This window comes from Scatophagus argus, chromosome 20, assembly GCF_020382885.2.
Source record: "Scatophagus argus isolate fScaArg1 chromosome 20, fScaArg1.pri, whole genome shotgun sequence".
NCBI classification, from domain to species: domain Eukaryota; kingdom Metazoa; phylum Chordata; class Actinopteri; family Scatophagidae; genus Scatophagus; species Scatophagus argus.
Genome location: NC_058512.1, coordinates 10858453 through 10874447, shown reverse-complemented (window position 1 = coordinate 10874447; position 15995 = coordinate 10858453). Strand labels below are relative to the sequence as shown.

At 39.7% G+C, this 15995-nt stretch overlaps 1 protein-coding gene across 2 annotated transcripts in view; it reads right to left on the bottom strand.

The window, feature by feature from the left end:
* Positions 1–4321, bottom strand: part of sh2d3ca (SH2 domain containing 3Ca) — a 47241-nt gene extending 42920 nt beyond the window's left edge. For both annotated transcript variants that reach the window (XM_046375234.1, XM_046375236.1), the window contains exons 1-3: positions 4132–4321; positions 3011–3304; positions 2294–2813 (exon numbers count right to left, since the gene is read on the bottom strand). In XM_046375234.1, coding sequence (XP_046231190.1) covers positions 2294–2813; positions 3011–3304; positions 4132–4150 — 833 coding nt within the window. In that variant the 5' untranslated portion in view covers positions 4151–4321. The remainder of the gene's footprint in view (positions 1–2293; positions 2814–3010; positions 3305–4131) is intronic.
* Positions 4322–15995: the final 11674 nt, after the last annotated feature.

Below are 15995 nucleotides of genomic sequence, written 5' to 3'. Positions count from 1 at the left end.
GGCTGCATGGAACACTTTGTCCTGATTGACTCATATGCTTATTCCTGTTTAACTGTTCCACTTTGTGCTCATCTTATTTGACTTCAGGATGTAAAGGAGGGCTTGTCATGTGTTATACAAATTGTAAAAGCTCTGATTCTGTGCACTATAATTAAACCCGCAATTACATTAATTTACAGTATATCAAACAATATTTTTGATTAATCCATTGACTGTTTTGTCCATAAATCGTGAAATAATGAAAATCGCCCAGCACAATGTTAACAGTGTGCAGTATTGAAGAAGCTTCTTGTATCTTACCATCAGGCCACTAATCAACATGACAGCAAAAAAGACTTAAATCTACACATCTGACAAGCTGAAAGAACAAATGTTTGCCATTTTTCTTAACTGACCACCTTAATCCCTTAACTGACAGAAGTGTTTCAACTCAAGTTAAACATAAATTAACACCCCTGTCTCCACCTCCCCTTTCCAAATTAGTGTCCCACAAAGGAACTGACATGCTTTGCTGCATGAAGGACAATGAGGCAGAAGAACAAAACACAGAACTATGGCAGCTGAAAGAAAAAAAAGTCACCGAGCTAAAACCTACCAGTCACCATCAACACTCTTATAATAAACTGAACTGTTTTGTTTTTTTTCCCAGCAGAGCAGGCAAACTCAGGAAAAGAAGCGTGGAGCCGCACTTTGGAAAGAACGGGGATAAGCGAGGGAAAAGGGCGGACAGGCCGAGAGATGAAAGACCTGTGATTTAGTGCTGAGCAGACGACGTGCCCATAATGAACTTGCAGTACACCATGCACTTATATTTCCCACGGCCCCTGGGCTGAACTAATGGGCTGATGCTGTACGCTCGCAGCCTGCACACGCACGCGCAGCGCGAATTCCACTGTAACACGAGACACGCACGCTATTATCACGCAAGGAATACTGGAGTCGAGGAGACCTGGGCATGTCATGGCAAAGCAGCGAGAAAATGCAATCTGCTCGGCTGTGAGGAAGAGGGGAGCACCTTTCAGGAGTTACGGCACATTTCCCTCCAACGTTCCAATAAAGTTCTAACTTTGTTAATAAATCAGCAGCAACCTTATGAAACGCGCACAAAGAGCACACAAAAATGTATTCACGACGGTCTCCTGTGAGTCGGAACAAATCGATGCAAAATAAGAAAAAAGATCACACCAACATTGCGGCAGCTTTCCAGCAGCATCTGATCAATACAAAGGAATCGATGTTACCTGCTGCCTTTAACAAGTGAAGTAATGAATCTTGTTATCTTCTCACTTCACACCCATCGCCTGAGACAAGTCCTGTCTGCAACAAAGTCAGCACAAACTGTGGAGTCTGAACGGTCCAACTTCCCCTGTTCAAACTGATAGGCGCCCCCTGGTTTACGACCAAAGCATGGCCGAATTAACCTGTTTGGAGGGCAAATGCGTGCTGCTGCGCCCAAATTAGCGCAGCTGTTAATTCATTATCACCGCAACGTGTACAGCTTTTCCACGCTGGAATATAATCAGTATCACATTTGCTATGTGGCTTTATTAAATTGTGGAAGAAAGCTGCAATGCAAAACTACTGTCCAAAATGCCTGACATGCCAGTAAAACACATATCAATATAATGTGCCCAAAGTAGCAAAAGTTAAAGCTTTTTTGTTATAGAAAAAAATGCGATAAGGGGCCTTAACTGGAAGGATGGATGGATAGATACAGAATGCTTCTGATACCAAAATCTTGTCCGTTGCCTTTAGGTTCTGCATTAATATGCAGGCATCTGGAGCTCTGATTTTTGACACTGTTACCCTTGTGAAGAAGATCATAGACAAGGTAGACAGCTGATGCTGTGCCTTAGTGATGCATACTCCCATGTTTTTGATAAACTGTCACAACAAGGAGGAAAAATGTACCTCATCAGGATTAGATTCCAGCAAACACTCCTTGTTTAACCAAAATGTGGTCTTTAGTATGATAGGGAACGCAATAAAACCACCAACCAACAGTTTAAAATCCATAGCTTACAGTCATTAGTTCATAGATTCATACGAGCTTTGACAGCTCCTCCTTTTGGCTGTTGCATAGTTTCATTAAAACTTTCATTAGCCACACAATGGCCTACAGCGCATATCAAGAAAACCTTGGTGAGCTTACATGGCAGGCCTTCATGTGAGTGAAGGTCTTCCCCTTTCCTTTCCTCCTTCACTGACTTTATTGTGCAAAGCAGAAAAGGTGTGAAAATGAACTGCTCCCTTCTAAGAAAAATGAAACAGTGTATGAAAGAAAAAGAATCACCTGTTACAGCTGTCAGAGTTTTGCTGTCCTCTGTCTGCTCCTTCTGTCAGATCTCTGCTCTCTGCCTCCCCCTTTGATTCAGGTACAGGTTTGGACGCTAACCCATTATCCTCATGAGTCTGATCATTGTCCTGGCTGTGTGGAAGCGCCGAACTCTCTTCAGGGTTCAAGTCTGCTCCTGCTTGGGGGACACCTCGCTCGTCACTAGTCTCTGGTTGAAGTACAACATCTGAGCCACCAGATGGCGAGACATCCTCACAGGCAGCTATGGATCCAGAGATGGTGTTTTGGGTGTTTGTGACATCAGTTGCACATGTAGGCTCAGGCTGGCTCTTGGGATCAGGGAAAGAATCTTGGCTGAGCACAGGGTCTGCTTTAACTCCAGCTTCATCCCCAGCAACTTTGGATGAGGGAGATGTCAACTTTGGAGGTCCCCGGTCTTGGGACCCTGCAGGTCGCTGGCTTTGACTTCTGCTGATGCCACTCTTGTCTTTACTCTTTTTAGCGCTGCTGGTGCTTCCTGCAGAGGAAGTGGATATCATGCAGAAAATAAAATAAAATAAATCAGACCAGTTGGTTTGTCATTTGGTGAAAATTGTTCTTCGATTCCTTGAAATTCCACTTTTTACCAGACTTAAGATAAGATAAGATAAGACTCTCCTTTATTATAGATTCTCAAGTGTCATCAAGTGTTGTTCATAATATCTGCTTGTTTACCTTTGCTACTCTTGTCTCTCCTCTTCATCAGTAACCGTGGCAGCGTACCCATGTGAGTGTAATTCTCACTGGAGCGGATGTAGCTGGAGGTGCGGGGACGCATGGCACCCATGTCGTCCACCGCCGTCTCAGCAACTGGAGACAGGATGGCCGAGTCGACAGTATCGTAGTCAGTGCCATCTCCAGACGCACCTCCCTCTCCTGCTCCAGACTTCGACTGAGAGGACTTGGAGTCTGATTTCTCAGTGGAGCGACGAAAAGAGAGGTTGGTGAGGCTGCCAAACCACTTTAAACCTTAAGAGGGGAAAGGTTATGAAAGAAGAAGGAATGTTCATTATGATTTTACGCTCAGTGATTGGCTACTGGTCTGTTTTGAATCTTTTCCTTTGTTAATGTTTTTGAACTGATAGTTTTACTTGATATTTTTCTCAGCAGTTGACAAAGACTAAAACAGAGCTAAACGTAAAGTGAATATTGGACTGCTAATGCTTCTCTGTGTCTGTTGGATTTATAAATAGGTTATTATTTGCTAAGATATTTGCCATAACATCTTTTATGTCAGATTGTTTGTTGGTTGTTGTTATTTTCAGCCTGTTCTACTGCCCCCAAGTGGAAAAAAGTGGTAAAAAATACAGCAAGTTTCTCTGTTTCTGCCTATCTGTTTGGTATTTTTTTTTAAATTTTAGTGGTCTAGTGGTTTTATTGCACCACTCTTCAGATGAGATGTAGAGGCATTCAACCCTTTGAAACACACACACTTCTACCATTATTTTCACACACACAGGTGTGTATGTGTGAGAGAGAATAATGTTAGATGTGTTATGCCATTAATATAAGAGACCAGCTGCTTTTACAAAACACATAATTCATAACCGAAATCGTATAGCATGTAAAAATAAGATATTATGATTCTGATAACTTCATTGACTCAAGAGCAGAACAAAACAAATGTCAAAAATTCTGTTCTCAACAGAACATTTCTGCTGCAAGTTAATATTTGCATGTCATAATTATCACCATCATACAAAATGCAACGCTGGCACAGTGATGTCTGACAGTCAGCACTAGTGAACTGGATTATTCAGCAAACACACACACACACACACACACAAAATACTCACTCAGTCTCCTTATGCTCATGTTGTGGCTGCTGTGTGGGGTTTAGGTTCAGCTGTAGATGGGCCACAGATGGATTATATGAGAGGGGATGCAGTAGGAAACAACACAGAAAAGGCGTATCCCTTCTTGTTGAGGAGGAGAAACAGTGGTATGAACCACAGTTCCTCTCTGTGGGTGAGATACTGCACACAGTTTGCATGTGTGAGTGAGATAAAAATTGAGAGATGGGAGGCAGTGACAGTGACACTTCCTGTGTGAACCTGAGTGAACCAATTGTGAGAGAAAACATAAAGATGAGATGACATTAGTATGAAAGGGTAAGACAAAAAATATGTGAAATGTGTGAGGGTGGCCCGAAGTGTTAGGCATAAAAAATGCACAACAAATGTGCTGATTGGTGACTTTTGTCCCACTGAAATAAAAAACTGGTTAAACAGCAGCTTTTGATAACACCGTTTACATACACAGTTTATGTTTGACAAAGATAGAGATCATGTTGCTGTACACTACTGCATAATGAGGATAATTCTAAGGTAAACCTGACATTTAGGGAGAAATGAATGAGGTGTGCCTGATTTACGCAGTTGTGTGGGACATGCTGTTGTTTATCAGCACTTCTCTCTTCCGTGCAAGATCTCCTGCAGTGCACTCAGAGTTTGAATTTGATGTGAATGTGGGTGAAAGTGACACGGGATGTTGATGCCTTTTCAGGGCGTAGCAAAGCATTATTCAAATCCACTAAACTCTATTTAGAACTCAAGAGGAAATACCCAAATTTTTTAACGAACTATTTCAGGCTGGATTTTAGGAAGGCTATAAATGTATGCATAAATTGGTGTGAAAGACATCTAGAATATTCCAGTGTGATGAAATAGAGCAGTTATGAAAAATGGGTAGTCTTGTGTTTGAATATTTGACTGTTTATGTGTTAACAGCACTAGAGTGGAGGAGTTGTTGCTACAGAAGTTAAGGGGAAATAAACAATAATGTCTGTAAAGGCAGAAAACCAGCTTTCTCCTTCTCACAGTCAGTGTTGGCTTCTTTTAACTGTGATCACAGTGTGTAATTCATCCACCGCTTTAAAAAGATACTCTGAAGCTGAAAAACATATCTATCTCTTATTTTAAAAGCCAGGCCTTCAAAGGCAAGAAATGTGTTGGAATCTTTCTGTCTTTTTTGGTCTTTGGGTTCGTCTCTGTCATTCTCCTATTTATTATTATTATTATTATTTATCATTTAAGCATAATGAAGGAATAAACACCATAAATGGAAAACACAGTTTAGAGTTTAATTTTTTTTCCATGTATTTAAAAATGCATTGCTATAGTGAGCTTATAGTGAACTAAAGTGTTTTTTAAAATGTGAGATCAGCTAAGGTGCTGCTACAGCAACACGAAGATGAGTAATAGTTTTTGTGGTGTTAGTCTACACTAGTCAAGTAGCATTTAGCATGATACAAATGTCGTGGGTTTTCACTTCCTGTTGACACTTGGGCGTGCAGCTGCTAGAGAAAAGCCTTTTGTCTTCCTGTCGACGCCGTATCACACCAGCATATGAGGTTATGAGAACCGCAAAGAAAGAAATACATCATAAAGCAGCAAAGCAGAATGAAGCTGCAGTATATCAGTAACATGCAAACAGCCTCTTCATAGAAGGCAGTATCAGCTGCTGAAACTGGAGGCTGTATTAGGATTTTCAACATGTTTATCATCCTGCAATCTCAAAGCATGACAGGTTTATTGCTCATCTTCTCCTGTGTTCCACTGAAAGATGCCCAGAAGATAATATTTAAGATGATATTAAGATAATATTACTATATTTCATCACCACATTTCACTTATCTTCTGCTTATTGTCCCCTGGATGGCACCAAAGTTCCCCAAAACAAAGGAGACCTACAGCAACATCCTCTCTACCCAGCATGTACTTCACTAGCGGTTATGGAAGATGCATGCATGTTTGATGCTGATAATAAATTAGCCATTCAAATAAACACATTTCCAGGGGTCATTAAGTTTGTTGATGTTTCATAATGATTCATTTTGAATAGTTTCCCAGTTACCCAGTTATGATTTGATCCAATCATACATACACAGTATGTGCCATGTTATCATTTTTGTTCCATAAAAAGTGTGTTTTTGTGACGCCATAACACACGGTCCTGGTAAGACCCAAGAGAAACATCTCATTCGTTTGCTGCAGCCTGTGTGTTGAAACTGGCTGAATGTGACTACTGATCACTGCTCTGCAATCCACCAAAATGAAGGTAGATGGAGTAAAGTGAGAGACATGATAAAGCGCAGTAAACACACACACACACTAAAGTAATGTGGATTTTGTGTGTGTGCTGCTTTAAGTTCTCCGTGATGAAAAACAAGCCTTCAGTAAATCAGCTCTCTGCCTACTCATACAATGACAAACATCATTCACTTTGACCCAAGGCCACGCTGATGCACGGCGCCCTGTGAGACAGACACGCAAAACTGAAGCGCTACCCACACTTAACTCAGTTCCACTTGTACTCATCTCGTCACTTTTACCTTTATTTTTTCATGTTTTTATTTATTTTATTTCTAAAACTGCACACCACCAGTACAGATATGAAGACAGTTCTTAATGACAGTGATAATTGTTTCAAATAGTTTTCTTACCAATGTAAGGAATTGTGTGTGGTCTTTGAAAAAACAACATAGAATTTTAATGGACAAAACCAGTGTATTGACACTTACATGCTCCTCAACAGACTCATATGTGTTAATATGTGTTAGTTTTGCTTTTTGGTCGTTGTCATTTATCTGTAAAAGTGAGATATTTCTATTTGCGGCCAAAAATAAAGAAACTGATACTGTAGGCATCTAGCAACTGAGAGGTAACTGATACTGCCCCTTTCTGTTTACTTGATAACATTGTCATACATAAAATGTATTCTTGCTTTCAGTAGTGTTATCTTGTGGTGATGCAGTGCTAATATTGTAGTCGTTGGGATGATTTAGTTTATGCTGAGAAACTTTGCGGTTATGTTACCCGTTGTAATCTAGAACAATCAGCAAAACACTGCTTCAGTGTAGCACTTTAACAGCAGCTGAATGAATGAGCTGCTACTGCTAGAATGTAAATTCTAAACTTATTTCAGGATGACTTCTACAGTGTTTTCTCTATCTGCTGTACCTCATGGTGCAGTACATATGTCATGCTACACTCATTTTACAACACCATCTATCCTGACTTTATTGCAAGGACAACTGTATTGGTATCCACTGTCTTTGTGTTTGGGCTGTCAGCTTTTTAGTGGATGATCAAAGGCAGCTTTGCTCATTTAGTGAGGATGCTCAGAAGGCCCCAGTCAGCTGCAGTGGTGGAAATCAACAATTTAACACCACCAATAAAAGTTTGAATTCTGCACTCAAAACATTGTAGAAGTACAGAACATTGGCAGCATAATGTAAAAGAAAGCACAGCTATGCTTCAGCTGCAGTGTTAAACAAAGGATGGACATAGGAAGGGGTATATATGTGATGGAAAAACAGACAATTTAGGATGAGAAAATGCAATCATACCTGGACCTGACAAATACACGGTCAATGGATATAGAGACAGTGGAGAGCAGCCCTCTTGACTCTAGATACTTATTGTTACAAATAAAAACTGACAAAAAATGAATGCTTTTAATGCAAACACTCAGAGGCCAATTTATTAGATATGCCTGCACAATCTAATGTAGTCAACAGCTCTGCCTTCAATTCAACATTCATCTTTAATATTAAATATATACTAATAAATCTTTCATTTTATTTTATACAAGTAATGGATTGCATTAGACTAAGCATGTATACCTGTTAAAGTGTGTGAGTGTAGACTAGACATGTATTACTTTGCTCTTGATCCTGCTGCTCTGGAAGAATGACAAAGCTTCTTGTCAAAGTTTGGCTCGTTTTTATATGTATCCAGTATCTGCTCAGAAATGGTTCTGCTTCCAGGTACTTTACAGAAAAGAGAACAGTCTGCACATATTTGTGTATCTGAGAAACATTCATAACAAATTCTTTATTTTGGACTCTGGATTCTCTTTTGATAAAGCAAATACAAGTACATCATCAGTGAAATCTTACAGCACACATATACAGGCATTCATGAGTTCCATGACTGTAGGGGGCGCCAAAGGCAATTGAATTTCACGCAGCAATTTCATGCAGCCTGTCCCGACTGGCGGCAGGTGAGAAGTGCGGTACACTCTGGACTGGTCGCCAGTCAGTCACAGGGCTGACACACAAAGACAGACAATCACACACACTCACATACTCACACCGAGGGCCAATGAAGAGTAGTCAGTTAAGAGTAGTAGTAGTAGTCAGTAGTCAATATACACGTTTTTTTTGGACCGTGGAAGGAAAACCAGGCACATTGACAACATGCTAACTCAGAGGGCCCCAGATTGCTATTTGAACCTAACCACAGCACCACCGTGCCACCCACTGTTATAGCTCCTGAATATTAATGTACATAGTCAATTTTATTAGCAATTTTAAGTAAACAATGGTGAAGCACACAAGGGGTAAAAAGAATTAAGTGTGGCTGTGGGTCTGAGGTTTGAGTGTCATCCAGAGTAAGACCAACAGAAGGTGAGTGACTGCCATGTTTCTGTATAGGCAGGGACACTGGAGCTCTCTCTGTGATGCTCAGATGTTCACTGACTGAGTTATTTTGGAAAAATACAAGAAGACCTGAGAGCACTCCAGCTTGCAGGAGCTGAGCCAGCTTTGATTTCTGGCAGCTCCTCCTCCCAGTAGACCAGGAAGAGGAGAAGAGCCAGGACTCTGAATTAGTATTCTTTATGGCACAGACAATGGAGTAGGGAAGTGTTTACTTCAGAGCATTCAATAAAGACGCATTTGCAAGGCACATGATTAAGACACGGGTTGTTTACTTGGCATTTGGTGACCCATGTGGCCTTGACCAGTGTACCCTTTATGACGACAATAATAAGATAGTGAGCAATTTACAAAGCAAAGCTGCTTTCTCTTTAACCTGACTATGAAATGCATACACGGTTATTTTGATTTTGTGCATTGTATTATTATTCTTAGGAATACACAGGATTTTTTATTCCTTTGCCACAAATAAGATCAACTGAGAGTAGGCAAAATTGTTTATTGTAATGTAAAATATAACAAGTATCATTTGTTGTCCGTTATGAGAGGAGAGTGAGTAAAAAGCACAACTGCAGACAAACATGAAAACACTCAATTAACCAACAATCGGCTGCTACCTGTTTCTCCTTTGTGGTTTGAGAGAGAAGTAAAGAGATCAGCTTAGTAATTATGTGTGTGTGTGTGTGTGTGTATGTGTGTGAGTTTAATGAGTCCAACCAGCTGAAGGTGACCCATCTGCACCAGGTGCAGCTCTCATAATAATGCCTGTCTTTATAGGTGAGGTGTTGAATTAATGCAAAAGGTGACTGCAAATATTTGATGCTGTGTGCTTCTGCCGTTTCACTGTATGTCCTTATGTTATTTGACTGTCCTTCTATCAAAATAGAGTCCATACATATTATAAGTTCATAACATTAAACACAAATACATTTTGTTCTTTAACAGAGTGTGGAAAAGACAAATACACTTTTTCGTTGTATTTATTGTAATACCAATGGGAGCAGGTGGAGGACATACAGAGTTACAAATGTGTCCTAACAATACATGGGGTACATGGGGTAATTTTGCTTCTACTTTTGGCTCTTGAGGGCAAGAATGGGAGGGTTCATTTACATCAAATGCCTGTTTGAGCTTTAATGGCTTTAAAGTATTCAATTCAGTGGCATCAGCTTCATCAGTTCATACCCAGTCAGAATGATATATCCTAAGTATTATAATCATGAGGCTGCAGCCACTGCTTCCCTTCAAATTTGGAGTTTACTGCAACTGTATCAGTCTAACTCTGGTTTTAATATGATGCCAATAGAAATGGTAAATTCTACTGTAAATTCTGTGCTCTCTTTTCCCACCATGCACTGTCAGTTTTCAACCACTAGAGGACTGCAAATAACAAAAGTTGCAAAATAATGCATATCTGTGGGCTTGATTTGAATGTAAGCCACTTACAGGTAAATCCCATCAGAACTGTGTGCATTTGAGGCAACATGCAGTTTGTGGCTGGAGCTAAAAAAGAATTACATTCAAGGAACATTCAGTTCAGTTCGGTAGTATTTTGAAACCCTAACTGATACTGAATGGATTGAGACTCCTGTGATGAATCCCAGACATTGCAGAGCCTGTATAAGATTAACATTGTCCACACCATAGCAGCGCATCATGTTGTCGGTACTGATGATTACTGAGATTGGTCTCCCAGAGGAGTGAAGGAAGATTATCGAATCAGTCAAAACATTCAAGGAGAAAAGAATAATCTGGATCAAATTCTGGGTCACATTAACATGTTGTGTGCTTCATTGTGGCTTAAATCCCCCACTTCATCAGCTGAGGCTGAAGAGACAAATTTAGGTGATTTTGGCCCTGAATTCTTATGTGGTGTTTTCTCACTCAGCATGGACTCGATGGGGAAGGTGGACACATTAAAAATGGAGTTAAAAAAAAGCAAAAGGTAAACTTCCACATCCTGAGAAATGGTATTGGCACTGAACTAATGTGAGGTGTTTCCTATTGAAAAAAATCCAGTTAAGAGACAATCCAGTGTGTAAACAAATGGACATTAGATAGAAATTTCAATGTCTTTATTAGTCTGTTAGTTACAACAGCTAGTGCAGGTTGACATCACCAGTGAAGAGGCACTGTTTTCCTTTAACACTAAACTGCAGGATGAATGTAAATCACAATAAACATTTTCATAAGCATTTTCATGGTTGAATTTGTTTCCTTTAAAATATTTTCTCCTGACATTGCTGATGAAAACAAATCTTTAATGGCAATAGAAAGTATTAAGCTTGGAAGTTTTGGTGGTGGATCTACCTTTTACCATAAAAACAGAATCATAGTATCGGAAAAACTAATTAATATTTCTGAGCTGTGGCAGAGTTAATAACAATTCCTGTCCTGAGAGAGACGTAATGACATGCCTTCAGATTTACACCTCTCACTAGAGTGCAGTAACTCTGAACTTCACTTTTGGAATAATACCAGGAAATCCTGTCACAGCTGGCTTAAAGGCAAGAAACAAATCAGCTCTACTGAGACACAATCTGATACACTTTCACTTATCATTTATCACTGTGTACTATCAGATGATGAATGAATTCATCTTTTAGAGCCAGAATCACACCTGACAACATAGTCTAGATGAGGCGCACATGTAAGCAAACTACACATGCAGGAGGAGTAGAAAAAAGACAAATAGAGACCACAAGTTTTCATCTAAAACACTAAACACGTACCATCAAGAGGAAGTGTAACTGGACCTGGCTGAGAAGACATGACACTTTCACCCCAGCCGTGTCCCTGCTATAACGTTCCTTTTCAGCTGAAAACAGGCGCTTTGCACTGATAAAAGAAACAGATAGATATACATATATTTTTAAAGCATTCTAGGGAAGCATGGACTTTTTAAATATTTTATCACTTCTCATCCACTGCTTCTGATAGCTCACTTACCATTCTACAAGGAAATATTTATAATATATTGCACTTAAAGCACCCCCACAGGTCCCAAACAAGCATAATTAAGTACAAATGAAACCACTTTGGATATTAAATGTTTAGCGATACACATGAGGAACCTCATTGAAGGCAAGAAATGAAAACATTTCCTCTTCTTCTCATTATTCTCCTCTCTTTTCCTCCTTTTCTCTCACAGCTCACAGTCCTTTCTTTTTCTCTCAGCCAGCACAGACCTTGACCCAGTCAACATGTGACTGTCATACTGAGCTGCAAACTGCACAATGAAGGGAGGTCTCCCACAAAGAAAGAAAAAGATGTAGTGTGGTATGTGTGAAACAGAGAGGAAGTGTGTGTATGTGTGTGTTTGTGTGTGCGGAAGAGAGGACTAAAAATACAAAGAGGGAGAAAGAGAGAGAGGGCTGCAGAGGGAAGTAGAAAAGCAAAGAGAGGAAGACAGCAGATGGTGTCAGGGATCATTGTGATTGTAATGGCTGCCAAATTAAAGAAAAACAGCTTGATGATATTCCTTAATTTATCTCACTCCTCTGGGTTATTGTCCTAATACATCACTATTCAGAGAAAGGGATTTTTTCTCATTTCGATTTTTCCTGATATGACTCATCTCCATCTCCAGTTTTGAGCCGACCCCCTGATGTGAACAGGCAGAAAGTAAAAAGCCACATTTAAAAATATGGCCTCAGAAAATCCTAAATTTGATCACTTACAGTTTCGTGTCAAATAGGCAGCTCCATGAGCTGAGGAACACCATGCGATATGATCAAAAGTTGCAGACTAAAGGATCTTGTGGTGAAATTGTTTTGGAAACTGCCATTTCTCGGGCAGAGACTGAAGTTTCATTCATGTTCAGTGTGTAGGATTTTAATCCATCTCGTGGTGAAGTTTTATGCAACCAACTGAACACCCCTCACCTCACCCTCACCTATGGTGTAATCAAAATGTTTCTCTCCTTCATCTCCTAACAGATGGCTTTTAATCACCCTAAATTATTGAAACATCATCCTGTAAGTTTATACCTTGCCCTTTTTACTTTTTATTTATAGACAAAATTCATTCAGAGTTCAGTTCAACTTCTCAGAGACACCACTGGAAGAAAATTAAGTGTTCACTCCATTTTAAAATTCATGAAATATATCAGAAACTAACAATTCACATTTGCATAACTCAGTATTAATGTTCTTCTGTCTGCATATTGCATGATGTGAGCAGATAACCATCACACTTGCATAAACAGTATCCGTCATGTGATTGTGTCTCTGTGAAAACTCCAGCTGATGAACCATGAGCATCTGCCAACCTGCAGACCCATTACTGTAAATGCCAACATACAGCTGCTGCTTTTGAACCAATCCTTTCTCAGATATTTAAAGTTTTTTTCCTCCAGATATCAAAAATATTCATTATTTTGTCTCTAAAATCCACCATGTGTCTAATATTGTCCACCTGTCTTGCATACTGCACTGTGACCCAATTTCTGCATGCAGCTCATGAATGTTTCATTCACTATCTTCGTAAACGCCTCCATCAGATTGTTATTTTGTTAAGGCACTTCACTTAAATGCATTTATACTGTACATTTGTTAGAAACTCTCTCTGCCTCTCTTTCAGTTTCTACTCTTTTCTTTGAGTTTGTCCAAGAATCAAACCAAAATGCTTTGATCTCTGCCTTCTGTTTCATGGTGGTTTGCACACACACACACACACACACACACACACACACACACACACACACACACACACACGCTCACAACCCAAGACACTTTTACATATGCAGAGTCTTGTTTCCATCACATTTGGGGACATTTCATAGACTTACATTCATTTCCTGAATGCTTAACCACCACCACAACCATAACAATAAACATCACTTGCCAAATCCTAACTCTTACCTTAACCTAACCCTAACCTCAATCTAACTTTAAAGCACCCTAATATTTAATGATTTATGTTGTGGGGACTTGCATTTTGGCCCCATAAATAAGACGGGTCCTCACAGGGCGACTGTGTAAACAGTTTTTTGTCCCCACAACAACAGGAATACACGTGCAGACACACACAAATGCACATATAAAATCACATTGTTCAACCTTGAATGTCCTTCTCTGCAGCTGACTGAGGTTGAGGAAAAAAAAGAGATTGAGAGAGAGATGGGGGAGGTGCAAAGTCATCAATTATTTATGGGTGAAATCTAATAAGAGGCAGGAGTTTAGATGGGCCACGAGCATACTGACAGATAGACGGGGCCTCTGTTTGTTGCAACGTAACGTCATTATTATCCTGTGAAGAAAACAAAGCAAAAATATGAAAATCTGAATACAATTTTCTGTGCTTGTGTTCCCTGATATTCAAATTCATTTGCACAGAGCATTCAATTATTTCTTTTCTTCTCAGACGGATTTTAATCAGATTGCTGTAATTATGTTACATGATGCATCACTCTGTTTGAACACGTGGTTGTGTGTGTGTGTGTGTGTGTGTGGCAGTGATGTGCATGAATTTGAAAGAGTATTTGCATTGAAATAGTGTTTAAAAAAAAATGCACTGATCTTCACTATCAGTCATTCTCTGCTCTTTATTAGGCTCATATTTGCAAGTCCAGTCTGTTGATGTTTTCCTCTTTGGTGCATTTTCATCATGAGTGATTGCTAGATTTGGAAGTTGAGCACACAAATTTACAAACGCACACTGCCGGTGCACTGAGGCACACAACACAGGGGGACTAAACTGCCTCTGAGATACATATAAATCCTTTCTGTTTGTGTGTTTATTTTCTACTGTCCATATTTGCATACTGATTTGATTTGTGGGGTAAACTGAGCAGCTGGTCTGGGGCTCACTGAAGGTAAATGGTGTACACTAAAGGCCAAAAACAGCAAATAAACAGCAGTGTCATATGGGGTTAATACATCACTGTTGTGGTTGCAGTTTTCATCGCTCTCCAAGTGGTTAAAAATTCATTAATATAAGAAAAAGTAATCTGTGATGTTTAATAAGTCTATCAGTTTGAAAAATTGCATATTGTTTTGATTTTATTTGCAAAGGTTTTGAGGTATCAGCTGCTAAGATTCTGCCTCCACCCAAATGCAGCAGACATGAATGCAAATTTGTGCATGTTTGAAGCAATCAACACACTGTGAAGAGAGTTACATCCATCCTCACATTTCCTGGTAGAAAAGAGTGAAATTTCACAACAGCAAAGTCTTTAGGTTGTTCTGAGTCATCAGGACCTTGACTCCGCCAAAACGTGTTTCTGTTAAGTTTTTCAAATGTAATCTTTTGATGCTTCAAGCAGCACAAATGCAGTTACATTCCCCTTGGCCTAGCAACAGAAGTCTCAGCGGCGGATTGAGCCTCTGTAAATAATGTGAGCTGTTGCACCTATTGCTGTGGAGAAACTTTTGACAATCACAAAGTGACTCACAAGGAAATGTTCCAGTCTCATCTCCATCTTTCTCCTTGGTATTGATAAGATCACTGTAAACAACATCAAAGAATCTGAAAAGACTTCAGGTCAGGTCCTGCAGAGTTTTCATTAAGACAAGATAAAACAACTTCTTTATTATTTAGAGGGCAGAAGGAGGTGAAAAGATGAATGTGTGCCACTAAGAGAAAAGACAGCTAATGTTACTAATGATGTTTTTCTCAAAGTGGGAACTATTCAACTCAGAGAATGTTCAAGGAGTTTTTCAACCTACACAAGTGATCATGATATAACTAGGATCACATTATTCGGGTAAATTAAGTTAATTACAGTGAAAACAAGTACTAACCACTAAAGAAATATAATTGCTACATTTCATTTGCTTCCAATAAATGCCTGTGGATATTCTCTGTTATTCCCAGAAGAGAGTGTCCTCAGTTGTCACAAGGCTCCCCTGTCTCAATATTTTATGTTCCCATACAGAATTGTCAAGGTGGAGCTTTCGTTTCGGCATCTTGAGTCTGGCTGTGTACCCCTCAGATTCTGGCTGCGTCAGTCAGTCTTTTGTCACTGCAAGGTGCCACAAAGAAAACCATTTACTCTTTCTGCACTAAATGAAATGTTGGTGACTTATGAGTTCACGCTGACACACTCGAGAAGTCAGTTGTTCAGCACGTCATGTGAGAGAAGGAGCTGACGAGGCTGTTTGTCTGTTTCACAGAGGCTCAGAGGCTCAGAGGCACAGGGCCTGGACAGTGTCTGAGTCAGACAATATCAACCAAGAGAGTTTGGGAATTGAAGGTTACGTTTGTGTACGTGAATGT